The sequence below is a fragment of the Eulemur rufifrons genome, chromosome 30, assembly GCF_041146395.1.
Source record: "Eulemur rufifrons isolate Redbay chromosome 30, OSU_ERuf_1, whole genome shotgun sequence".
Lineage (NCBI taxonomy): Eukaryota > Metazoa > Chordata > Mammalia > Primates > Lemuridae > Eulemur > Eulemur rufifrons.
The window spans coordinates 52,792,511-52,815,618 of NC_091012.1; the positions used below are offsets into that span (position 1 = coordinate 52,792,511).

General features: G+C 41.0%; 2 protein-coding genes across 3 annotated transcripts; one reads left to right on the top strand and one right to left on the bottom strand.

Annotated features, from left to right (window-relative positions):
* The first annotated feature begins 1,023 nt into the window (after positions 1–1,023).
* Positions 1,024–8,660, top strand: LOC138378634 (A-kinase anchor protein 17B-like). The gene is made up of 5 exons (XM_069463984.1): positions 1,024–1,776; positions 3,335–3,465; positions 4,348–4,371; positions 5,149–5,359; positions 7,014–8,660. Exons 1-5 carry the CDS (start codon positions 1,024–1,026, stop codon positions 8,658–8,660), a joined length of 2,766 nt encoding a protein of 921 aa, XP_069320085.1.
* Positions 8,661–14,319: 5,659 nt separating this feature from the next.
* On the bottom strand, positions 14,320–22,887 carry PGRMC1 (progesterone receptor membrane component 1). 2 transcript variants are annotated; one of them, XM_069463050.1, is made up of 3 exons: positions 22,477–22,884; positions 19,004–19,159; positions 14,320–15,620 (listed from the first exon to the last, which is right to left on the bottom strand). In XM_069463050.1, the coding sequence occupies exons 1-3, from the start codon at positions 22,802–22,804 to the stop codon at positions 15,517–15,519; spliced, it is 588 nt and encodes a 195-aa protein (XP_069319151.1). In that variant the 5' UTR covers positions 22,805–22,884; the 3' UTR covers positions 14,320–15,516. The 2 variants fall into 2 exon arrangements, with proteins under 2 accessions (XP_069319151.1, XP_069319152.1); XM_069463051.1 differs by lacking the exon at positions 19,004–19,159 and having other exon boundaries at positions 22,477–22,887.
* Positions 22,888–23,108: the final 221 nt, after the last annotated feature.

Consider the following 23,108-nt stretch of genomic DNA (forward strand, 5'->3'; position numbering starts at 1 on the left):
TTTTATTTATTGATTTATTTATTTTTAAGATGGTAAGACAGACTTTATTCAAAGAGAGCCATGGAGATAGGTACAGGGACCACTGCAATGGGTTATTGCAGCAGGGGAAAGAGGTTGGACTCAACTCTCAGAAGTTTTAAATTTTAGCAAAGTTGGGCTTGTCAGTTATTTCTTTTATGGATCATGACTTTCGTGTTACATCTAAAATGTCATCACCATACCCAAGGTAATGTAGATGTCCAGTTGTTCCAAAACCATTTGTTGAGAGACTATTTTTGCTCCATTTCATTGTCTTTGCTCATTTTTTCAAAGATCAGTTGATTATATTTATGTGGGCCTATTTCTGGGCACTCTATTCTGTTCCATTTTTCCATTCTTTTACCAGTACCACACTGTCTTGATTACTGTAGCTTTATAGTAAGTCTTGAAGTTGAATAGTGTCAATCCTCCAACTCTGTTCTTCTCCTTCAATATTGAGTTGGTTATTCTGGGTCTTTTGCCTCCCCATATAAACTTTAGAATCAGTTTGTCAATATCCACAAAATAACTTGCTGATATTTTGATTGGGATTGCTTTGAACCTATAGATAAAGTTGGGAAGAACTGACATCTTGAGTCTTCTTATTCATGGACCACTTGTTTAGTTCATCTTTGATATCTTTCATCAGAGTTTTATAGTATTCCTTATGTAGATCTCATACATATTTTATTAGATTTATAAGTATTTCATTATTTTGTGTGTTAATGTAAATGGTATTGAGTTTTAAATTTCAAATTCTACTTGTCCATTGTTGGTATATAGGACAGCTATTGACTTTTTGTATTAACCTTGTGTTCTGCAACCCTGCTGTAATCACTTAGATCCAGGAGTTGTAAGATATTAATTCTACTGATAGTATATTTTTCCCTATCAATTTTGACCTAAGTCCAGCGATACTAGCACCATTTCACAATCCAAATCTGTACATTGCTCCATTTGTATCAAAATTTTCTCTTTTGCCCTCTAAGGTGGTCTGAGGACACCATGACAGTCACGGTGGTATATGATAACTCGGAGGCGACAGAGCTCTGTGCAGCTCAGCACCTCTACCTCAAGCCCATAGCAAAATTGATGATCAACGTATTGCTCCCAGAGAGTCTAGAACCTGTGAGGCCCTTCTCTAACTGGGAAGTTCTTGACCAGCTGAAGAGCCTGATTTGCCCAGACCAGTTCACCACAGTTCGGCTCTCCAAGAGCACGAGAGACTTCATCCGATTTGAGGGTGAGGCTGAAAACCGAAGTTTGGTTCAGATCCTGAAGGCAAAGTTACATGGGAAGATCATCAAGCTAAATGGTTTGAAAACAGACTTAAAAGTAGTGGCCACAGATGCCCAGGGAGAGTGGGAACACTTCCCCAAGGAGAGAGAGGCCTCATTGAGTGATGAGGCTGAAGAGCAGAACCATGATAAAAGCCCAGATTCAATATATTTTGAAGGCTTGCCCTGTAAGTGGTTTGCACCTAAAGGCTCCAGTGGGGAGAAGCCGTGTGAAGAGATCCTTCGGGTAGTTTTTGAAAGTTTTGGGAAGATCAAGAACGTGGATATCCCTATGCTTGACCCCTACAGAGAAGTGATGACTGGTGGGAGCTTTGGGGGTTTCAGCTTTGGCTTGCAGACATTCGAGGCCTTCATACAGTACCAGGAGTCAACTGACTTTGTAAAAGCTATGGAGTCCCTTCGAGGAATGAAGCTGATGCTTAAAGGAGATGATGGGAAAGCTCTGGCATGTAACATTAAGGTAAGAATTAGCCGGAGTTTCTTTTATTTTCTATTGTTCAGGTGATCCTTAGTAAAAGCTGGAAGGAAGCATTTAGAATAAATTTCCTTGGACCCTACCAGGCTCTGATCAATTGCTAATGTAAAGACTTGTGTTGTCCTTAATAAAATGTTTAGGGAGAAAAGTAATCCTGATTTGAACACTCAATTCTTGTGCTATCAGGCATGTTGCCAGCTGTGATTTTAAAGTGATGGTGTTTATAATCTGGGGCTCTGTCCCGACTTCTCGAGGGCATTAAAGGATTCGTCGTGGCCCCTATGGAATTAGCTCATATGCTTATTATATTTGACAAGTTGCTGAGAGAGAAAGGAATACATACAGTTTGAAACCAAGTAGAAAGCACTTTATTGCCTCTTTACTCCTGGGGTCACAACTTATATTTTCAGGATGTCTGTCAGGTAAACTGCTAAAACATAATCCTAAAAACTTGGATCTTTTTCTTTCAAAATTAGCCTGTCTATCCAGTCATGTCACCTCATTGATATCTACATGCTTGGGTCAGCTCCCTCTTGAGGTCTTAACCCAGCAGTGGAAAAGGTGTGATTAAGCCCTCCTTTTTCTCTAAATCAGTCTTTAGCATGAGTTTGCACTTTCATCTTCCAGTGTATAAGTGTGTGTGTGTGTGTGTGTGTGCATGCACACGTATGTATGTGTGTGTGTATAGCTACTTACGTTAAAATGATTATATTTAAATTATGAGCTATTCAGTGAGACAAAAGGTATAGCAAATACTATAATGACCACCCATATACCACTACTCAGCTTAAAAATAAAACATTACCAGTAAATGAGAGACCATTCCCCCTGCATGTACCCATCATCAGTCACATTACCCTCCCTCACCTCAAAGCTAACCATGATCATGAATTTGTTGTTTACCATTGTTATACATATGGAAATAGCTACTTCTGCCTCCTTTTATTTTTTAAGCAAATCTATTTTGCAGTGCCTCAATCTGACTTTCACTGTATCTCAAGATTTTAAAAGTAGTTTATTAATCACAATAGTCAAATATTATATCTCATTAGGTCAGTTTTCTTGCATTTTGGCTCCCCCCTCCCAACACACACCTTTTTACCATTTTTGTCTCTGGTGACTAAAAAAAATACATTAATTCAGTTGATCTTTATAACAAACCAGAGGTAATATACTCGCATTTCTCAGCCTGTGCCTACAATGGCGCTGTGATGCTATGACCATATGTAAAGTAAGCTCCTCAAGGGTTTTTAAAATAGCTGTATTGAGGTATGATTGATAAATAAATTGTATAAAGTTAAGGTGATGATTTGATATACTTATTCAAAGGTTCTGCCATAGAAAATCCCAGAGCCCACAAGCACTATTCAGCTAGCAGCTAAGAAGCAGTGAAACAGTATGGCTACTGGGATGCAGAGAGCACATTTTGAATTCATTTGATTTTGAATATACTTGTACCATCTTAGTTTTATCTGTTTGGCCTGGGACATACCCAGCAGGCTAGAAAACTCTTCTAATGAAACTTTGCATTGTTTTGGGGCAGGTTATGTTTGATACAACTAAACACTTCAGCGAAGGAGCTATAAGGAGAAGAAATCAGGAAAGGCTAAAATTACAAGAGTTGGAAGAAGAAAGGAAAAAGGAAAAGAAAAGAGAAGAGGAGGTAGCTGAAAGGTATGTAGACCAACTTTAGTGAAGAAGGTTTTTTTCCTTTTGATTTATGGAGTAATACCTTTGGGTGAATGGCTAGACTTGATAGATAACATTGAGTTGGGGGGCAGGATTTGGCGCAGATTGGAAAACTCCACTGCAAGCTACAGTCTTTCGACTGTGCTGTAACAGAACCAAAATGACTAACAGTTGAAAACAAGAGACTTCAAAAATTATGTTTGTCTAGCCAGGCGTGGTGGCTTGCAACTATAGTCTCAGCTACTCAGGAGGCCGAGGCGGGAGAATCAATTGAGCCGAGGAGTTTGAAGCTGTGGTGAGCTATGATCATGCCACTGTGGTCTAGCCTGGGTGACAGAAGGAGACAATAAAATATATATGTCAGCAAGAGCAAATAATGAGGAATAATGGAACTAAACAGATTAAGATATCTGGAAAGAAATGATTTTTTTTTTTTAAAAAAGGACCAGGAACTTTTGCACTGAAAACCCTAGCCTACCAAATTAAAAATTTTACCAATTTACCTGAAATTTGTCAATATTACCTAGCATATCAATTTAAAATTTTAAAAATTAGGTCTGGAAAAGAGCTTCTTCTATAAAAGTCAATAATCAAACTAACCCATAGGCAAGAAGGCATGGATTTGTTGGGACCATTTTTCTGGTTCACTTAAATTCTTTGTGAATGTAAGGAGCCTCCATATTTATTTCTTTGAGCTTATCATTGTTTCCCAATTTAGGGTTTGGGGCCTAGAAGGGGCTATTGGATTGCCGAAAGTTTGCCAAGAAGGTACAGATGGGCCAGAACTATGGGGCTCTGAAAACCAGTTTTACCTCTTGGCCCTACCTCATGCACATTTATTCTTCCAATCTTTCATGTAAATTGTAGCCATTCAGAAAATGGGATAAGGAATACCCTTCCATGTACCCTCACTTTTTTGGCTGGTGAGGTGATAGGAGTACTTGAGGCTATATCTGCGAAATTTGGCCAGAGGTTGAGCCCAGTAAAGAAACTATTCCCCTCTCCCCAAATTCTAGGCTGATCATCCAATTTAGATAATCTTCTGGGTTTTGGCTAAGTTCTGACTGTGATAATTGTGCCTTCTTTCCCCTTCCCCACATTTCCATAAGGGTCTAACTGAAATAGTTTTAATTTTCAGAAAATAGCTGTAAAAAATGCCCATATTCTTGTAAGCCAGCATGTTTTTCTGATGGTATGCTATGTGATTATGTGCCAAAGACCGGTTCTCACCCTGAAGATTTTCCGAGTGCCTTGGCTCATCTTTATTTGCCTGTGTGAAACCAACTCACAGAAGGTTTTGTTCACAAGAAAAATGGGTCATCACTGTGAAAGCTGGGTCCTGTAGTCCTTGCCAGTGGTTTGATAAAATGAGAGCTAGAGGCCCCTCCTTTGAATTCTGTAGGCTTCTTTTTTTGATGCTCTAGCACTGCATAAGGTCTCCTTCACAGGCTTCTGTTTGACTAACATAATGATGTGTCTTTCTCCCTTAACTGATGCTTAACAGTGTTGTTGTTTAGTATAAGTTGCCTATGCCAGGCCCTGGGGTTAGCAGTGGTAGATTCCTGGAAACCAGCCGATCTGTCCTCCCCTGGCAGGGGGAAGGAGCGAGGAGATCCAATGCCTAATAAATACCTTCTGAATAGTTTCATTTTAATCATTGTCCAGAAGAAGAAAAGACGAGGAGAGGAAGGCCCAGGAAAAGAGGAAGAAGGCCAGGGTCAGGAAGCGAGCTCTGAAGGAAAGGGACAGACACCGGCAAAGGAAACAGAAGGACAAAGCCAAAACTGAGGAACCACAGGACCTGGACTCTTCAGAGGAGTGGGAGGAGCGGAAGTACCTGCTGGCTCAGAGGCGGGTTGAGGCCCTTCGCTTGCTACGGGTACTCCTGAGGAAAATTGCAGTAAGGCTATTTCCCAATTGTTCTTCCATTTGGGTAGGTACTGACCTTTCTGAAACATTACCGTTGCATTTAAGCAGGGGCCTACTGGAAAGTGACTCCCTGGAAGACTCATATCCATTGGGGTTTTTTAAACAGGCTGATTTCTGTCAACCCCAATAGTGGATTTACAAAAGGGATTGTGTCCCAACCCTGCCATCTAACACACACACACACACACACACACACACACTTTGTGTTTCTAAACTTCAGGATGGTAGTCCCCAGAGCAATTTAGGTAGTTTATCTATTTTTCCAAGTTCTTAATGGATGTAACAAAAAAAATGCTAGTGGAAAGCAGTGGATGCTGTGAGTGTTAGGTCTGTAGCCTTCTATTAACTTTACTTGTCCATTCATCTGCAACAGGTTTGGATGAGATGGAAGAGCCTTGAGCCTTGTAGCAAGCTCATGTTAGTCTAGTCTTAAAGTATTTGATAAAGAATTTCTCACCTCACAGAACAATTGTTTTGCTTGCAGAGTTTCAGTTTTGGAAGGTGTTTCTTCTCCTTTCTGAGTATGTAAGGATTGCCAGAGTCAGCAGAAATCCTGGATTAAAAGCCAGAAAGGCTCCCAAAGTGTTAATTTAAAAATCCATATTCAGTGTTTATAAATATGAATAATAAATGCCATTAGGATTAAACAGAGTTAATTTTATGTGTATTTGCAGCCATGACCTCTTTCTCATTAGTGTGGACTATCAAACTTAGTGAAATCAGGATCAGAAAAATCTCACATTTATTTACATTTATAATAAGGCTAGCTGGATCTTTTTTAGTTTACTGTAATAACTGCTGAGGGTGACTCCTAAAGAATTTCTTTTTCAGTGTATATGTCTGATTCTTGGCCCCACTAATACTTATACTGATTATGCAGTCCCCAAGTTCCAATCCCAGATAATGGGTAGGCACTGCGCTCTGGTGTGTGTCAGGTGTCAGCGGGTGCATAGCACAAACCCTCCAGCCTGTGGGCTGCCCCTTTTACCTGCTCTGTGGTTGTACAGAGCAGATAGCACCACGTACACAACCACAGATAGAACCATGGTCACGGCCACATTTGCTACTTGTTGTCTTGCTTCTTACTGACTCAGGACAAGGCAGAGCAACCCAGAGACATCCTCACCTGCAATCCATAGTAAGAGGCTGGTATAAGAAACAGAAAGACAGTTTAGCTTTTAAGCCAGTTGACCTTTTTAGATACACATTTCATTCCTCAGTCTTTTCCTGTGCTAGGATTTTCTGGAAGGGCTATAGAGAGCATTTCTTATTCCTCATTGTATCTCTAGCTCCTAGCAAAATACCTGGAACAGGAGGCTCATCGATCTTTGAACAAATAAAAAAAGAACCATATGCTTTGAAGGCCATGTAAAGTGTGCTGCTTTCAGACCTAAGCATCAGCACAGACCTAGTAAAAGCAGCTCATATTAGACTAAGACATTTCATTTTGTGCCTTCTATTTCCTCAGTGCAATATTATTCCCAATCTAGATCTATCCCAGGTATTAGGAGTCTCTTCAGAACAATGTCAGAAAGCCCAATTTTCTCTGGAATTTTTTAATGTTCAGTTTTTCACATGAGATTTTTTAACCTTTTTCTTTGAAGGGATCCAGTCAGTTTAACCCACAGGAGGTCAACGTTACAGGCCCCAAAGCTACTCATGCTCCAGGAAACACATTGGGAACTCTGGAGGAAGAAGAGTTAAACACTCAGCACCTTCAAAATCAAGAGGAAATGCCAAAAGATCAGGTTGCCAAGTCAGACAATAAACGGAAACAAAAAATGAAGAAAAGAACAGGGGCTCACTTACATAAATCTTCCCACCGCCTTGGGAAAAAAAAATTAAGATACTCAGCTAGAAAACAGAGAACTGGAGAATTATTAACTGATGGATACAACCACAGTTTGGGTTTTGACCAAAATTCTTTGCAGATTGCAATGATTCAAGGTCAATCTCTTGAGAAAGAAGACCACGAGAGTTCTAATAAATCCTATTCTTCTATATTACCTGAGAGAGACCAGGAAAGGAAACATAAGATCTATGAAACAGATGAATTTATCGACTATCTATTAAACTATTATCAAACTCCAAGATATGCCCGTATCTATCTAGAACCAAGTTACGTAACAGGCAAGTGTCAGTGGCAGAGGGACGTCCATGCTAAAGGAAATGGATTTCAGATTAATTTGAGAAAGCGCAGGCATCACTCAACCAATTTGAGCCAAATGGAAAACCTGGAAAGGAGAGAACAAGTTGAAGAAGATGATTACTGGTCAAAGATTTGTACTCAGGATCCTGAGCATAAACCACAAAAGAGGGTAAAAGTGGATTATGCCAACGAATGCACTAATAACGAACTTAACAACCATTGCAAGGATACAGCTGGTAAAGCTGGTGATCATCTGTCCCCAGCTGATGGAAACAGCCATCAGTTAGAAAAGTCTCACACTTACCATATTGAAGATTCCAAATCCACAAGGAAAAGCCAAGTATCTTCACCCTATAGGTCTGTAGACTTAGATTTGCAGTTGACAGATTTCTTAGAGGAAATTAGTAGTGATTCTGAATGCTTCAGTGAAATCCTTAGTGTAAACAAAGAGGAGGAGGAGAGATCTGTGGCCACATATCACAGCTCCTCAGAAGAAGGACCTCTTGACCCTGATGAAATCATCACTTGCGAACAAGAACCTAGGTCAAGTCAGCAGACCTCGTATTCAGAGTGGAAACATGATGGTGAGGAAAACTACTCTAAATACAAGCTTAGGACACCAAGCAAGAGGTCTAAGTATGAACTCAGATGTTCATGGCTTGAGGGTGAAAGCAATTTCATTAGAGATGAAAGGAACAGCAGCAAAAAGAGGGAAAAACTATCCCCCAAATACTTGTTTGATGAAGGCTACTACCATGAATCCAGTTCCAGTAATCTAGTAGAGAACATCACAAGAAAGAAGAGGAGGTTTAGTGGTAATACATGTGACCAGAAAGTGAACTATAAACCCTCTCATGTGCCAGTAACATCATTAAAAAGTGCTGACACTTTCTATTTGGGTGATTTTCCCAAAAGAAGAGAGACTCTTTGGAAGTCAGAATGTAACCAGGATGCAAGAAAGTATAAAAGGCATGAGAATTCTAAAGATTTCATGCTCGATCCTGATAATTATTATATTAGACATAACAGTCAAGAGCACGTTGACTATGGAAGCTATTTAGGAAACAACTACACTAGTTCTTTATGTTTTCAAATGTTTTGATGGCCACTTAGATCAGGAACACCCTTATTTACAACAAACATGATACAAGAAGAAAAGTTAAAACCAAACATAGCTATGTAGTTAGCAACTACAGAGCAAGAGAGCAGCATTTAAAAGCCTGAGCAGAGTCAAATACAAAACCTTGTTTCTCTTGCCAGAGTTTAAAGTATAGATCAAAATGACTGCAGGTGTGTTGGCAAGCTTTGGAAACACAAAACATCCAGATGCTGAAGCTTGGTAAAACAATGCTTGCAAAACTTCTTGATCCAAGGACAGACATTTTTACAGTTCAACTGCAACTTTAATTTGGTGCCAGTGAAGGAGCAGATTAACATTGAGAAGGGTTGAGATAGCCCCTCTATGGCTCCTTAGCTGTCATAACATCATAATTTAGTATCATCTATCTTCAAAGAGGACAACAGTGAATGAATAAGGATCCTTTTACATGTTCTTTGATTTGGTCCAAAACACCATGTGCAGCAACAAATTTCCCTGAGTTTAATTAGAAATAATTATAGATAAAAGAAGAGAGATGACAACTAGGACATATAAATGGACTTCTTCATGACATTAAAGAGCACACACCAGGAGGAAATTAATCTTATTACTATGTTGATAGTACTCAAAGAGTTATCTTTTCAGAGACAAAGTCTTGGAAGAAGAATCTAAAAGTGGCTCAGATTGTCCTTTGAGGTTTAAATGGAGAGGGGACCATTAAGCAGAGTTTTTTTTTTAACCTATGTCTTTCCATCCTAGAAAAGCAGCAGGATTGAAGTGATATAAGAAGTGGGGTTTGCAAAGAAAATATTGAAAAGATCCTGAGGCACCAATAATGGCACTTGGGAAGAAAGGACATGACAGCATTCCATTTTAGGTTATGTAATCCTTTCACTCAGGGTCGGGTGACATCAGTTTGTAAAAAGTCACTGAATATTTCCAAACCGACTTTTCATAAAACAGTAACAAGTGCCTCCTCAACCCTCAATAATGCCATGGAGTTAGGAAGAGTCAAGGGGAAAGTGTGTAGTTTTCTAGCTGGGGAAAGATTGTATGTTGTGTAGGATTTGTAAACTCTTAACGTAAGCAATTTATCTTTTTACTTACTGGTTTTGGACTTCTTAAATGTTTTTAAATTGAGATATTTTATAGATTCTTAAAAGACTTACATCTTAGTGCAAGCGCATGTTCTATAGAAAGCTCGGCTGATTCATTCTGCCTTATTTTGGATTTAGGACCTCAGGGGAAGTAGATTACTTTTTTTCCCCCCAACAAAGCTATACCTGACCTGGCAATTGAAGACACCAATGACATTAGAGACTGTCTGCAATAGGAAAAGGTGGTTTTAATCCACAGAAGCAGTGGAAGGCAACATTTTCATATGACATGGATCCATTTCAAACAGTCTTCATTTGATATTCTATAGAAAAGTACCAGCTGGTAGAGCCAGGTAGAATGCCAGCCGCCAATTGTGGCGGCTGCCCAGAATGATGTGGCACGGATGTGCGCTCGTTATCAGCCTCTTAACAACCTGGTACCTGAAGGGCTACAAAAAAATCTCACTTGTCTGAAGTAAGAACCTGAAGTTGTTTCATTGATCTCTTCTAATCACATTTTAATGGAGCTATGTTAGTACGTGCAAAAATTCAGAAATGAATGTAACATAGCAGATCATGTTTATTATCAATAAGGTGATAGCCAAGGAATGATTTGTTGGCTCTCTTGTGTTCAATTCCACTTTCAAGCCAGTAACTCTACCATCAAAACGTTTGGCTTGTCAGATCTGAAAAAAATCGCTCATAGGCGAGTGCCTTCTCTCCTAAGGACTAGCAACGACTATTAATGTTCAAAGTACTGTTGTCCAGAATAGCCTTTTAAACTATGAACAGCTATTTTGTCAGACAACTTTCAGTAATTAGGTATTATTCTCCTCCAATGAAAGCCTGCCTCCTTATTTTTTCGTTTCATGCCACTGAAACAAAGAACATTATGGGTTTGTAATGGAAAGCAGCTATGCTGGTTTTGAATAAAATCTCACTTCCTTCTGTCCTTTGATAATTTTTCTTTGCAGAGTTTTAAGGCATGGAAACAATTGGCTGCTCAGTAATCAGACATAAAAAATAAATTGCAGAATACAGCATGTGCAAATTTTTTTGTATCATAGAACTGGTGCTAAGTCATTTCGATATAACATTTTTGTCTTGTTTTGTTTGTTTGCTAAATACTGTCCTGAGACCTAGAAGAAAGTAAAAATACTGGTTTTATGTTTACTTTCTGTACAACCCTGGATTTTTATATGTCTTGTGATAATGCATTCTAGATTTGAGTCAACTTTTTTTGTGTGTAGGCCTTAAATGAGGAAGAGAACAACTTATCCTGTACTTTCCAATTGAATGGCTTAGTAAGGAATGAAATAGAACTGAAAATATTGTAACCACCTTAATTAATATTGTTATTCTTTGTTGTGCTGTTATTTAAGTGGTGCAAAAGTATTTGCTCCTATCTTTTTTCTATGTCCTATTAAGTAAGGGCCTGAACTTTAAACTGTCTTTTTAAATAGGTGTTTTCATGTTTTTCTTTGTATGTGCTGCTGACGGTGCTTGTAAGAAAGCTAAAAATCTGTCAATGTATTTCTGTTCAATTTGTTTGAATTTCTCAGGTAGAAAGCCATGTAACCAGGTAATTTTGAAAATAAGAACCAAATAAATGTATTTTTATTTGTTGCAAAACTGTTTAAAATATTAAGTTTTAAATAAATGCTGATAATTCCACTTGGAGGGGCAGTTTCTACCTGTAGTAACCAGTAGTATGCTGCTTTGCACTAATGTTGCTGGTCTTTTTTCTCATTTGCATTGTTAGAAAAATAATACATATTTAATTTTCAGATATATTAAAAATAAAATTGTCATAGTGAATATTGAGTCTTTGTTCATTTACCACATGTATTGGCCAAAATGTTGCACATCCATGACACTTTCTATAGAAATACAGTGTCTAATTTTAATATCCTTTCTATGTAACTTTTCCCTTTATGATGAGAGTTTGTGGGAACTGACTCTGTCAGAGCTCATGGAATTGAAGACCAGAGTTTTATTTTCATTTTGGATAAACGGAAATCATGATATTGAGATTTAAGATTATCCTCCCTTCAGCATGTTTTATCAGTACTAATAAAAGGTAGCAAAATTGACTCCATGGAATTGCATCTCATCCCTTTAGCACTGGGTGGAAGTGTTAAAGTTATAAAATATCCAAAAATAATTGTGGGTGTGGGATGAGAAGTCTGGTCAGAGAAGTTAGGGTCCTCAATAATCAATCTTTGACCGTTCAAGAATTAACTGTATTTTAACTATATTTTCACATGAAATACAAAGCCAACTGCCTCTAAGTATTGCATAACAAAGGCAGACTATACCTTAGAGTAAAATCTGGGCACGTTAGAGCTGGGAGGTCTTTGTTGGGTTCAAAGAGCTCTTTCTGAAACACAAAGGAATGTACAATGCTTGTTCTGGATCTAGGATTTACATAAATTTGGCCTTCTGAGGTAAGGTGAATGTTGCATTATGCAGAGAAGCCACAGGCAGATACTGAAAACATGTAGTGAATGCTGCTTGTGAACCACAGATGCTGATACTGAAAAAGTGTCTCTGCAGCTGGTTGGATGACAGCAGGTGGAGAGCAAACAGATGTTAACCTAACACCTCCCTCCTCCCCCACTGGACATGTGGTGGTTGTAATAACCACTCCTCATCTTGAATGGCACCTTTTAAATAATATGGCTTATGTATATTCTAGCTGGATTTGAGAAGATTTTAGATCAAAGTACTGCCTTATGGTACTATCCCTTTACATGTAATCAACACAATGTTGACTCAGCTCTGAATGGAGGAGAATCAGGCTATTGGAAAAGAAGCTTTGAGGAGCCTCGGGATGTTTTCCTCTTGGCCTCAGACAAACCTGTTTAACTTTGTGAAAGGACTAGCCTAATCTTCACATCTAAATGACATTTCAGGCTGCAAAGGTGGGTCAACTTCTCTCTACCGCTTCCCCAAAGCATAAGGTGTAACAGGTTACTGGACACAATAGGCACTGGCATATTTGTTGAATGAAACCTAGTGGAGAAAAAGAACACATTAAAAGCGCCACACGTACTCACCATCAAATTGGTATTAACTGATCAACACTTAAATGCACATATAGTAATAACATTCACTGGGTGTCGGGCAGGTGGGAGGGGGGAGGAGGGGATGAGTATATACACACCTAATGGGTGCAGTGTGCACCGTCTGTGGGATGAACACGCTTGAAGCTCTGACTTAGGTGGGGCAAGGGCAATATATGTAACCTAAACATTTGTACCCCCGTAATATGCTGAAATAAAAACAAACAAACAAACAAAAAAAATACAAACAGGCCGGGTGTGGTGGCTCACACCTGTAATCCTAGCACTCCAGGAGGCCGAGGCAGGTGGATTGTTTGAGCTCAGGTGTTGAGACCAGCCTGAGCAAGAGCGAGACCCCGTCTCTACTAAAAATAGAAAGAAATTATAGGGACAGCTAAAAATATATATAGGAAAAAATTAGCCAGGCATGGTGGCACATGCCTGTAGTCCCAGCTACTTGGGAGGCTGAGGCAGAAGGATCGCTTGAGTCCAAGAGTCTGAGGTTGCTGTGAGCTAGGCTGACGCCATGGCACTCACTCTAGCCCGGGCAACAGAGTGAGACTCTGTCTCAAAAAAAAAAAAAAATACAAACACATTCGATGTGGTTTGATAACATGAAAAATGGAAACCTATGACCTTTCTTCCTTTGTAAGAAAATCATCAATTTCAACATTAAAATGACAAAACATGTTTATACAACTGATTGCCTATGCAAATCTGTTATCCTTCTGTTGACATGAGATGAATTAACTTTGCTACTATGAGGATTCCTAATACTTTCCTGATCAGATAATACATTAAAAAAAAAACAACCCTTCCTTATCATTTGGTGATGACAATGCCTGCACGTTGACATAGCGCTTTAATAACCTTGCTATAGACTTCAGGGTGGAGAGTCTGCCTTTTACAGTTTAGAAAGTTCTGACTTGGGCAGAATTTCACAAATTACAAAAAAGCAATTCAATTCACTATTTCTTAACAGGACAACCAGGTATTTGGTTTGTGGTGTGATGTATCTATGAAGTTTTGCCCCTTATTTCCTTTGGAATACAAAAAGTCTACACCCAAAAGTGAAACTGAATTTTTTTTTTTTTGAGACAGAGTCTCACTCTGTTGCCTGGGCTAGATAGAGTGCCATGGGGTCAGCCTAGCTCACAGCAACCTCAAACTCCTAGGCTGAAGCGATCCTCCTGCCTTAGCCTCCTGAGTAGCTGGGACTACAGGCATGTGCCACCATGCCCAGCTAATTTTTTCTCTATATATTTTTAGTTGTCCATATAATTTCTTTCTATTTTAGTAGAGACGGGGTCTCACTCTTGCTCAGGCTGGTCTCGAACTCCTGAGCTCAAACGATCCACCCGCCTCAGCCTCCCAGAGTGCTAGGATTACAGGCGTGAGCCACCGCACCCGGCCTGAAACTGAATTTTAAGCTAAAATAAAATGATAACTCTGATTCCTTAGAATAAAGGTTTTAAAAAATTAAAACAAGCCACCACACTATACTGGGTAAGACCATTTTATTAACTGACCAAAGCACTTCATTTTGTTTTCTGATTTGAGGTAAAACCATTAAACACAGTTCACAAGAAAATACAATGACTATTTAACTACAATTACAAGAATTTGAAACCTCACTAGTTGTTCATGTAATACTTTTACAAATTGATACAACTGTATAGTCTACTTAAGCTTAGTGTTAACCAAAAGAGCAATATCAAAGACCTAGACAATTGACTACTACTTTTGCAGTGGCTACAGTTTTGGAACAACATAGTAACTGTTACCTTATGAATATGCTTTACTTGAAAAACCACTTGGCTAGTGATGTATATTGTTTCCTCATTGCTCAGGGGTATGTATGAAGGCTCATAAGAGAGCAGACACCTGTTCCTGTTCTGTATGCCCCTCTCAGTTCAAATGTGTAAAATAACCAAATAACCATTGCCCCACCACAAACACGGGGGTTGAAAAGATAGTCCTATAATCTTCTCCATGCATTTCAGGTTGTAGGCAAGCCGGCTGGCTTTTTTTATAAAGCTTTCTTTGGAATGCTTAGATCCTGTTTTAATCCAAACTGTAGATTACTATGTTTGTGAGGGTGTCTGAGTGTTCATGTAAGGACAACAAAGTAATCTAGAAACACAGTATGTTGTTTTCCAGCTGAGTCCAGCTTTGAGATTTCACTTTGCTACTGGACAGCTCTCTTTAATCAATATCAAAGCCTTTGGAACACTGCAGATTTGCTTTAGAGGTAGATAAAACAGAAATCATGCAGTTAAGTCAATTGAGGAAAAAAAGGGATTTGCTGTCTTGAGAGAACATCATGACTAATAGTTAATCCTTTGTTCTTGGTGCACATCTAACGTTTTTACCTGTTTTAGGAAATATCCAAGTCTTACCTGTCTCTCAGGAAACACACATTTAATTCAGCCTGTACTAACTACAGACGGAAGAAAAACAGTATTAACATTTACATTACAGCACTGCAGTTCACTTTCTGGATTTGTGACACACAAACATATCATGCATTCTAAGACAGAAGTTAATTTTATCAGTGTCACTAGTGATGTTAATTAAAAAATTTACAGCAAGTTCAAAACTTTTCTAAATATTGAAATCACCATGTTTTAAAGACAGACTGGAATGTTACAAATGATTCTGCAAGATACAAAAATAGATATGCTTCCACTGAATGCTTTACTCATTTTTCCGAGCATTCTCATCTTTTGGTTCTTCCTCATCTGAGTACACAGTGGGCTCCTCGCCCTCCTTCAGCAGTTTGCCCACGTGATGATACTTGACTGCAGGTAGAGAAGAAAACACAAATGGTCATTCTCATGCCTTCTAAAAAAAATCACTACCACATTTCATTTGAAAGCATTTATTAGAGGCCTACAAAATATTCAGCAATGTGTTAGGTTCCTTGAAGGATACAAAGGTAGTTTATACCACAGTCCTTGCCAATAGGAAATTAGAGCTTTATTCAGAAGACAGAAATATAAAACAGGTAGCAATGTCTGGCAATGCGTGTGCAAGGTAATCTCAAAATGAATTATGGGGCTGGGCATGGTGGGTCATGTTGCCAGCACTTTGGGAGGCCAAGGCAGGATGATCGCTTGAGGCCAGGAGTTCAAAACCAGCCTGGGCAACACAGTAAGACCCCATCTCTACTAAAAAAAAAAAGAAGAAGAAAAAAGAAAAATTAGTCAGGCATTGTGGTGCACGCCTATAGTCCCAGCTACTTGGGAGGCTGAGGCAGGAGGATTGCCTGAGCCCAGGAGTTCAAGGCTGCAGTGAGCTAAGATTGTACCACACATTCTAGCCTGGGTGACTGAGCAAGACCTTGTCTCTAAAAACAACAAAAAAGAATTGTGTTTTCATGTAGACAGTGTTTAGAAGAGCAAGGGCATGTTATAAGTTAGTTAGAAGGATTGCAGAACACTTCATGGAAGAAGGATATGTTTTGGAAAAATGTATAGGATTTGGGGAAGGAGGGATTTCCAGAAAATGAAAACACTACATACAAATGCATATAAGTGAGACTGAACATATCTGGGAAGCAATAAAGAAACCAAGTTGGCAGGAGCAGAGTAGGCATCTGGAAGTAGAAGTGGATAAGGCTGGCTAAGTAGCATGAGGAAATATTATGAAAGCTCTGAAAAGCCAGCCTGAGGAGTTTGGACTTATCCTATATGTGGCAAAGGGCACTGAAGATTTATTAGCAAAGGAATGACAACATAAAATAGTGCCTTAGCAACAATATTATCAATGTGGGGTACAGGACAGATTTCAGTAAGGAGAGACTAGAAGCAGGGCAACCAGGAGGCTACCATGCAGATCCAGATGCAAAGGAACCACAGCTAGGAGTAGGATGGTGTCCATGGGAATGGAAAGGAGAGGATATGAGATACTTTGAAAGCAAGCTGGAACATGAGTTAATGAAGGGAAAACTGGAGGTTCCATGGACCAAAATGGGGTCTCTGTAGAGGAAACCACTCTGGAGGGTCACATGACAGGAAATCTACAACAAGGAATGGACAAGTGAAGTTAGTATTGGCAAGAAAAAAAAAAGGTTTCCCTGAAACCTTTGAGAAAGAGAGTGCAATCTAATTATGGGGACAGAAGCCGTATTATAGAGTGGAAGGAGGCATAGAGAAGAAATGAAGCAGTGGTTAGGGGCAAAAACAACTTAGAAGTTTGACAGTAAAGGGAAGGATTAATAGTCTAGTGGATGAAGAGGACAGCAGGAGACAAAATTTTTTTCCCCAGCATGGAGAAAAACCTATGGGTAGTTAACACAAGTCAGGTAAAGGAGCCAGGAGAAGACTGAGAGATGTTGCAGAAAACAGATGTTTTTTTTTTTTTCGAGACAGAGTCTCACTCTGTTGCCCTGGCTGGAGTGCCTTGGCGTCAGCCTAGTTCACAGCAACCTCAAACTCCTGGGCTCAAGGGATCCTCTTGCCTCAGCCTCCCAAGTATGGGACTACAGGCATGTGCCAGCATGCCGGCTAATTTTTTCTATATATTTTTAGTTGTTCAGCTAATTTCTTTCTATTTTTAGTAGAGATGGGGTCTCACTCTTGCTCAGGCTGGTCTCGAACTCCTGACCTTGAGTGATCCTCCCGCCTCGGCCTCCCAGAGTGCTAGGATTACAGGCGTGAGCCACCACGACCAGCCAGGAAAAAACAGATTTAAGAGTAAAAACCAGAATGCAAAAGACTTAAGAAATGGAGTTAGCAAACCACCACATTATTACAGCCAAACTAATGCAGGATCTCAATGTCAGAAGCCAAGAGGACCAAGTGTCTTCTTTCTGAATATGAGTAGGAATTAGAAGAGTAACCAACCTGTCTAACCAGAGCTGCTTTTGTGTGAAACAATTGGAACTATGCAGGAAAACTGGAACTATGCAGGACAAATAAAAGCCGGGTGGCGCCTGGGAAACCTGCCTTAAGGGGAAGCCACACCTGCTTGGAGTACAGCTGAGGTGTTACAACAGTATTTGGGGCTAGCCTTAGTTAAGGTGGAAAAAAAATCACATTTTTTTCTCCAACTGATGAAGGCAAGCCCTAGAAAATAGAGCTTTGTAAGTTATAAATTACAACTTGTTGGTTTCATACAGAAGATTCTATTGTTACAAAGGCATCCTTAGGATGCAAAAATTTAGGGACTATGTTAGGTAGCTGAACTATGTTTTCAAATATAATGATTTGCCTCTAGACTTGAAAGCTATACTTAGTCTGCTTGAGACCCAAACTCAAAGGGAGAACTACATCTGGCTATTTATTAACCTAGAACTGTCTCTGAAGTCAGCATTATTTTAAAAGAAAATGGTTGGATATAGCCAAAAGAGAATGTAATATTTAACTTATAGAGAACAGCACATAGAAAACTACATTTCATATAAAAAATCTTCCTCAAAGAAATGGTCATGGTCTTTATACACTGTTTCGTAAAAGCTAGGAAAGATTATTGTTCAAATTCTTGGCAGTGAAATATTGCTAAAGTGATAATTAAACATTTAGGTTTGACAGAAGCTAATTCCTAAATTCTCAAAATTTTAACTTAACTCCTCATTCCTACTTCCCCCCAAAGACCTCAGCCCATAACATAAGCCAGAAACAAGTGTCTCCTTTTTTCTTTAAAAAAAAAAAAAAAAAACAACGCAGACACCATTGTTGGGGCACAGATTATAAGCATCATTCGTAGATGTGGCCTATAGTTAGGCTCAATTAGATTAAAAAAGCAGCTGTTTTGCAGAATACAAGTCTCCCATTCTTCAACGGAGATGTGGGCTGCTTTTAAACGGCAAGCTGTACAAGAGAGGGCTTACGAAAATCCGTCTTTCTGTAGCCAAGATGGCCACTACCCTTTCCCCCACACACCAAGCCCTGAATCCTAGTGCGGAATCTATGCAAGCTGCTCAAGAATCTTAAAATCAAAACCAGAAACCCAAGTTTCCATAGAGAACTAGCTAAAAAATGGTATGCAATCACAGCAAGTGACTCAGCACTTCTGAAATTACTTCAAGCCATGAACTTGATCTGTCCAAGATTCAGCAGCCTATCAAAATGTGCCCAAGTTTCAGGCTGCTTAGTAATAACTATTGTCCTGCCATGAATCCCCATTACTGGTAGAAATTTGATCCCGGCACAATGTTAAAAAAAAAACCAAACACTCTTACAAGTGAACTGAGACTCCCAGTCACTCAGGGTCTCCTGCTGGGCCGCGTTGAGGTCAGAAAGGTCATCATACTCATCCTTCAGTGCTTCTCTATCCAGGCAAAATGTGGCAAGGCCCCTGGATGCGTCTCTTCCAGCAAAGACTCCATAGGGCCCCTCTTTAAAAACAAAACAAAACAAAACCAAAGACCAATTCTTTATTAGACAGCAAATTTCTCTGTGGTTCATACACAGAAACTGGTTTCCTTACCCTTTTTGAATATCAAATTCCACTTGGAGACCACAGTAATATTGATACCTTCATTGTTATGTAGGGGATATAGAAAGACCTGTTGTCATTAAACTATTAAATGACTAAAAATTAAATCAAAATGCTATACACTTTCTTTAATCTCCTGTGATTTCCAAATAGCTAATAAAGAAGTCATAAATGGTTATCGCTTGGCATGGGTAATGGTGGTAGGGAATCCTTCCAGACAATACTGAGTCCATGGGTTAGAATTCAACTTTAGGACATTAAATCAGGGGTCTGACTCTGTTCTAGGTACTTGGGCTACACCAGTGAGAATTATGGTTTCTTAATAAATTATAATGTGTAAATGAAAATATTTTTTTATAAATGTAGTCTGATATGTTTTAATGAGTCAACGCTATGTCATAGAGATCTTTGGTCACAAGACTCAGTTAAACATTAACTCACGGCATCTGCAGGAGCAATCATTTTATGAGAGTGTTAGTGGTTCAAAAATCTATCCCACATGTTACATAACCTTCACTGTCAATAAATAAGAGATAGCACGGAGGGGATCAGCTTAATCATCCTGTTTTGGGTGGGTTTAAGGAGAAGACTGAAAATACTAAAATTTTCATGGAAAAAAAGGGTGAATCAATACTGCAAAATAACTATAAAACTTATAATGCTATTATATATGTTATTATACTGCACTTTTGTCTAAGAGCAGTGAATCGTTCTGCAGGTACTTAAATTGGATGTTTAGACTTATTTAAATATTGCACAAGTAAATGAAGAGAATCCAGTGTACTTTAAACATAGTATTGTTTTCCCAAAGGTAGACCAAATAGCAACCCGGACATTAAAAAGCGTGTGAGTAACCACCCACTATGCCAAGAATGAGAAAAGACCAAGTTTCAATATGGCCTGGTCACCAAGAAATTTTTTATAAATTAGATGAATTCTATGATCAACTTTTAAATGCAATTAAGATTCCAAAGAAAAATGGTTGTTTTTAATCATCATTACATGCTGCCATTTCCACTAGAGAATGTAAAAACACACATTTTTCACAAATGTACATCTCTTGTGGAAATGGTAGCATCTAGTGCTTGAAAACAGGCAAACTGTACTGGTTTGGACCTCACCATTTCAAAAATTATGGTCATTGGCTTGGTAGAGTGGGTCTTTACCTAGCAAACCTCACAGAATACTTAAACAAGGTCCCTGGGGAAGCACTAAAATCTTTGGAGAATACATATTATTCATCACAATGTATATTCATTAGAATCCAAGCTCCATGAACAGAGGATTGTGTGTTTTCCTCACTGCTATATTCTCAGCACCTACAACCGTGCCTTGCATAGAGTAATAGGCACTTGAATGAGTAATTCTGAGGAATCCCGTATAACACGAAGTATCGTTTCCACTGTGATGTTGTCACCTGTTCATGGGCTCACCGAGTGATAGCACAGGGTAGAGACTTGGAGATCTCAGGATGGGTCATCTGTATCACTTTTCAGAGGGAAAACTAAGGCATAGAAAGAACAATGCTTTGTACTAGGTCACATAGCTGGTCAGTGAACCAACCAGGACCAGAACTCAGGTTGCCTGACTTCCAGTTTTGTGCTCTGGGCACAGGTCAACATTCCTCTCAATGACTTTGCAAATATGATGATATCCAATGCACATGTTTTGACTACTTTATGGTTTAGCTCAGTAATAACAGGTTCTGATAAATTATTTTGACAGTCACATGCTTATAAAGAGTAGGTATTCTAAAATGTCCACAAGAAAAAAAAATAGGAGAGTTCCTTAACCATAAACACATCTGATTTTGATTAGTTGGACTGAGAGAGGTAAACAAAGGTGTGGGCCTGAGCAGTTTGCTGCCTTCTGTACTCAGACCAGTGGGGAAGAGAACACTGTCATCGATGTGGACACCCCGTGAACTCCCTGTGTTTAGAGGAGTCCATATTGGAAGAGCTAAAATCTCTTCTTCCTCCTCTCCAAGTATTCTATGAAGCAGGACTTTCCAAACCTGGCTGCTTCTCAAATTCACTGGGGGAGCATGTTCAAATGCATATTCCTGGACCTCCCCCAGAGTCTCATCTGTGGTGATGGTAATTAGGCTGGAAATCTGTATTTCTCCTCAGACGCATCAGGTGATTTTGATAGGCGATGAGGTTTGCAAAAACCTCACCTCTAAGGAACACTCCAAGCCTTCCCCCTCCAGCAGCCCAGCTGCCAGCCATCTCTCATTTCCCCTCCTGGTGGCTTTTCCTGAAATCCCCCCACCCAGAAGCCGTCATAGCCCTACCCCTTTTGTTTCTCGGGATCCTCCCACTTCTTCCTCCCTCCATTTTTATTTTTTGGCTTCTAGTCCTTTCTCTCTTGCTATAGACTAAATACCGTATTATCTTAGCAGCTTGCCACGTTACCACTGTCCACCACATTCAGCCTTTATTCCTTCCTCAACCAGCTCCCTTTTCCCTATGGACCCTCCCTTGTTCACCTTCCAGCCTTTCCCCATGCGCCACACGCAGCACGCGCACACACATACCAAACACATGCCACACACATACCTGACACATGCCACACTGCAAGCGTGCGTGCGCGCGCGCGCACACACACACACACACACACCCCTGACGAACCGCACACACCGCGCATGCACACACAGCGCACACACATCGCCACCCACCGGACACAACGCTCCTACCTGCTGCTAATTTCAATCACCGCTTTCTTTCTCCAACACCCTCACATTCCACCAAGGCTACCCCTGGCCCCTGGGCGTCATTGGCCTTCGCGGCTTCTCCAAGTCTGGACCGTCTCTGCTCCCGCGCTCCCCCCATGCCTCCCTCGAGACACCCTCATTTCCTTTTCTCGAACCTGACACCAACCCCTCCTTGCAGGAATCCCCAAATCCATGACCTTCGACAACTCCCCCAACACCCCGTGCTCTGATGTGCCCCCCCTTCCAGCCTCGCGGTCCCACCCACCCAGGCTTCCTCCACCCCCATCCCAGCGCTGTCAGCGCGGGCCGGGGATCTGCGGGCCCCCCCACCCCCGGCCTGCAGCCCCTCTAGAGCGCCTCTTGTCCCCTGCCCGGCCTCCCTGGCTCGCCGCCATTCCTCCCTCCGCTCAGGGACGCCCCGCTCCCCGCTGGCTTCTCCTGGCCCAGCCCCGTGCTGGGGCCCCCTTCTTTTGTCCCCGTGACCCCCTCGCCGGCCGCCATACCCGGCCCGTAGAACTTGCGGCCTTTGGTCACGTCGAACACCTTGCCGTTGATGGCCATGAGTATGCGCGGGTCCTGGACGCCGTCGAAGCGCCGCAGCTCGGCGGGGGTGAAGTCGCGCCGCTTGAGGCGGGGCAGGGAGGGAGGTTCGTCGTCGTCGCTGTCGCTGCTGGCCGCAGGCTGGTCCCCGCGCACGATCTTGTAGAGCAGGAAGATGCAGAGGCCAAGCAGCAGCAGGTTGAGTGGCGATGTGAAAATCTCGTGCAGCAGCCCGCCGCTCTCCAGCTCGCTCGGGTCGGCGCCTGTCGCCACCACATCTGGGGCAGCCATGATCTCTGGAGCAAAGGTTGGGCCGGGCTGGGCAGGGATCCGGAACTCGCCGCTTTCTCCTCCCTCTCTGCGAGCTAGTGGCGCGCAGAGCTCGGCGGCGGATGAGGACTAGCCAGGGGAGGAGGCGGGGCTGGGAGGGGCGGAGCCTCCCAGCCCCGCCCCCTGCGGCCACCTAAGCGCCCCGCCCTGCTCAGTCTAGCCCGGCCCTGCTCAGGCCCCCCACGTAGCCTCCCTAGTCCGGCTCCCCTCCCCCAGCCGGACCCGGCCTCCCCCCTCCCCCCGCCACCCCGGCCGAGCGCTGCCC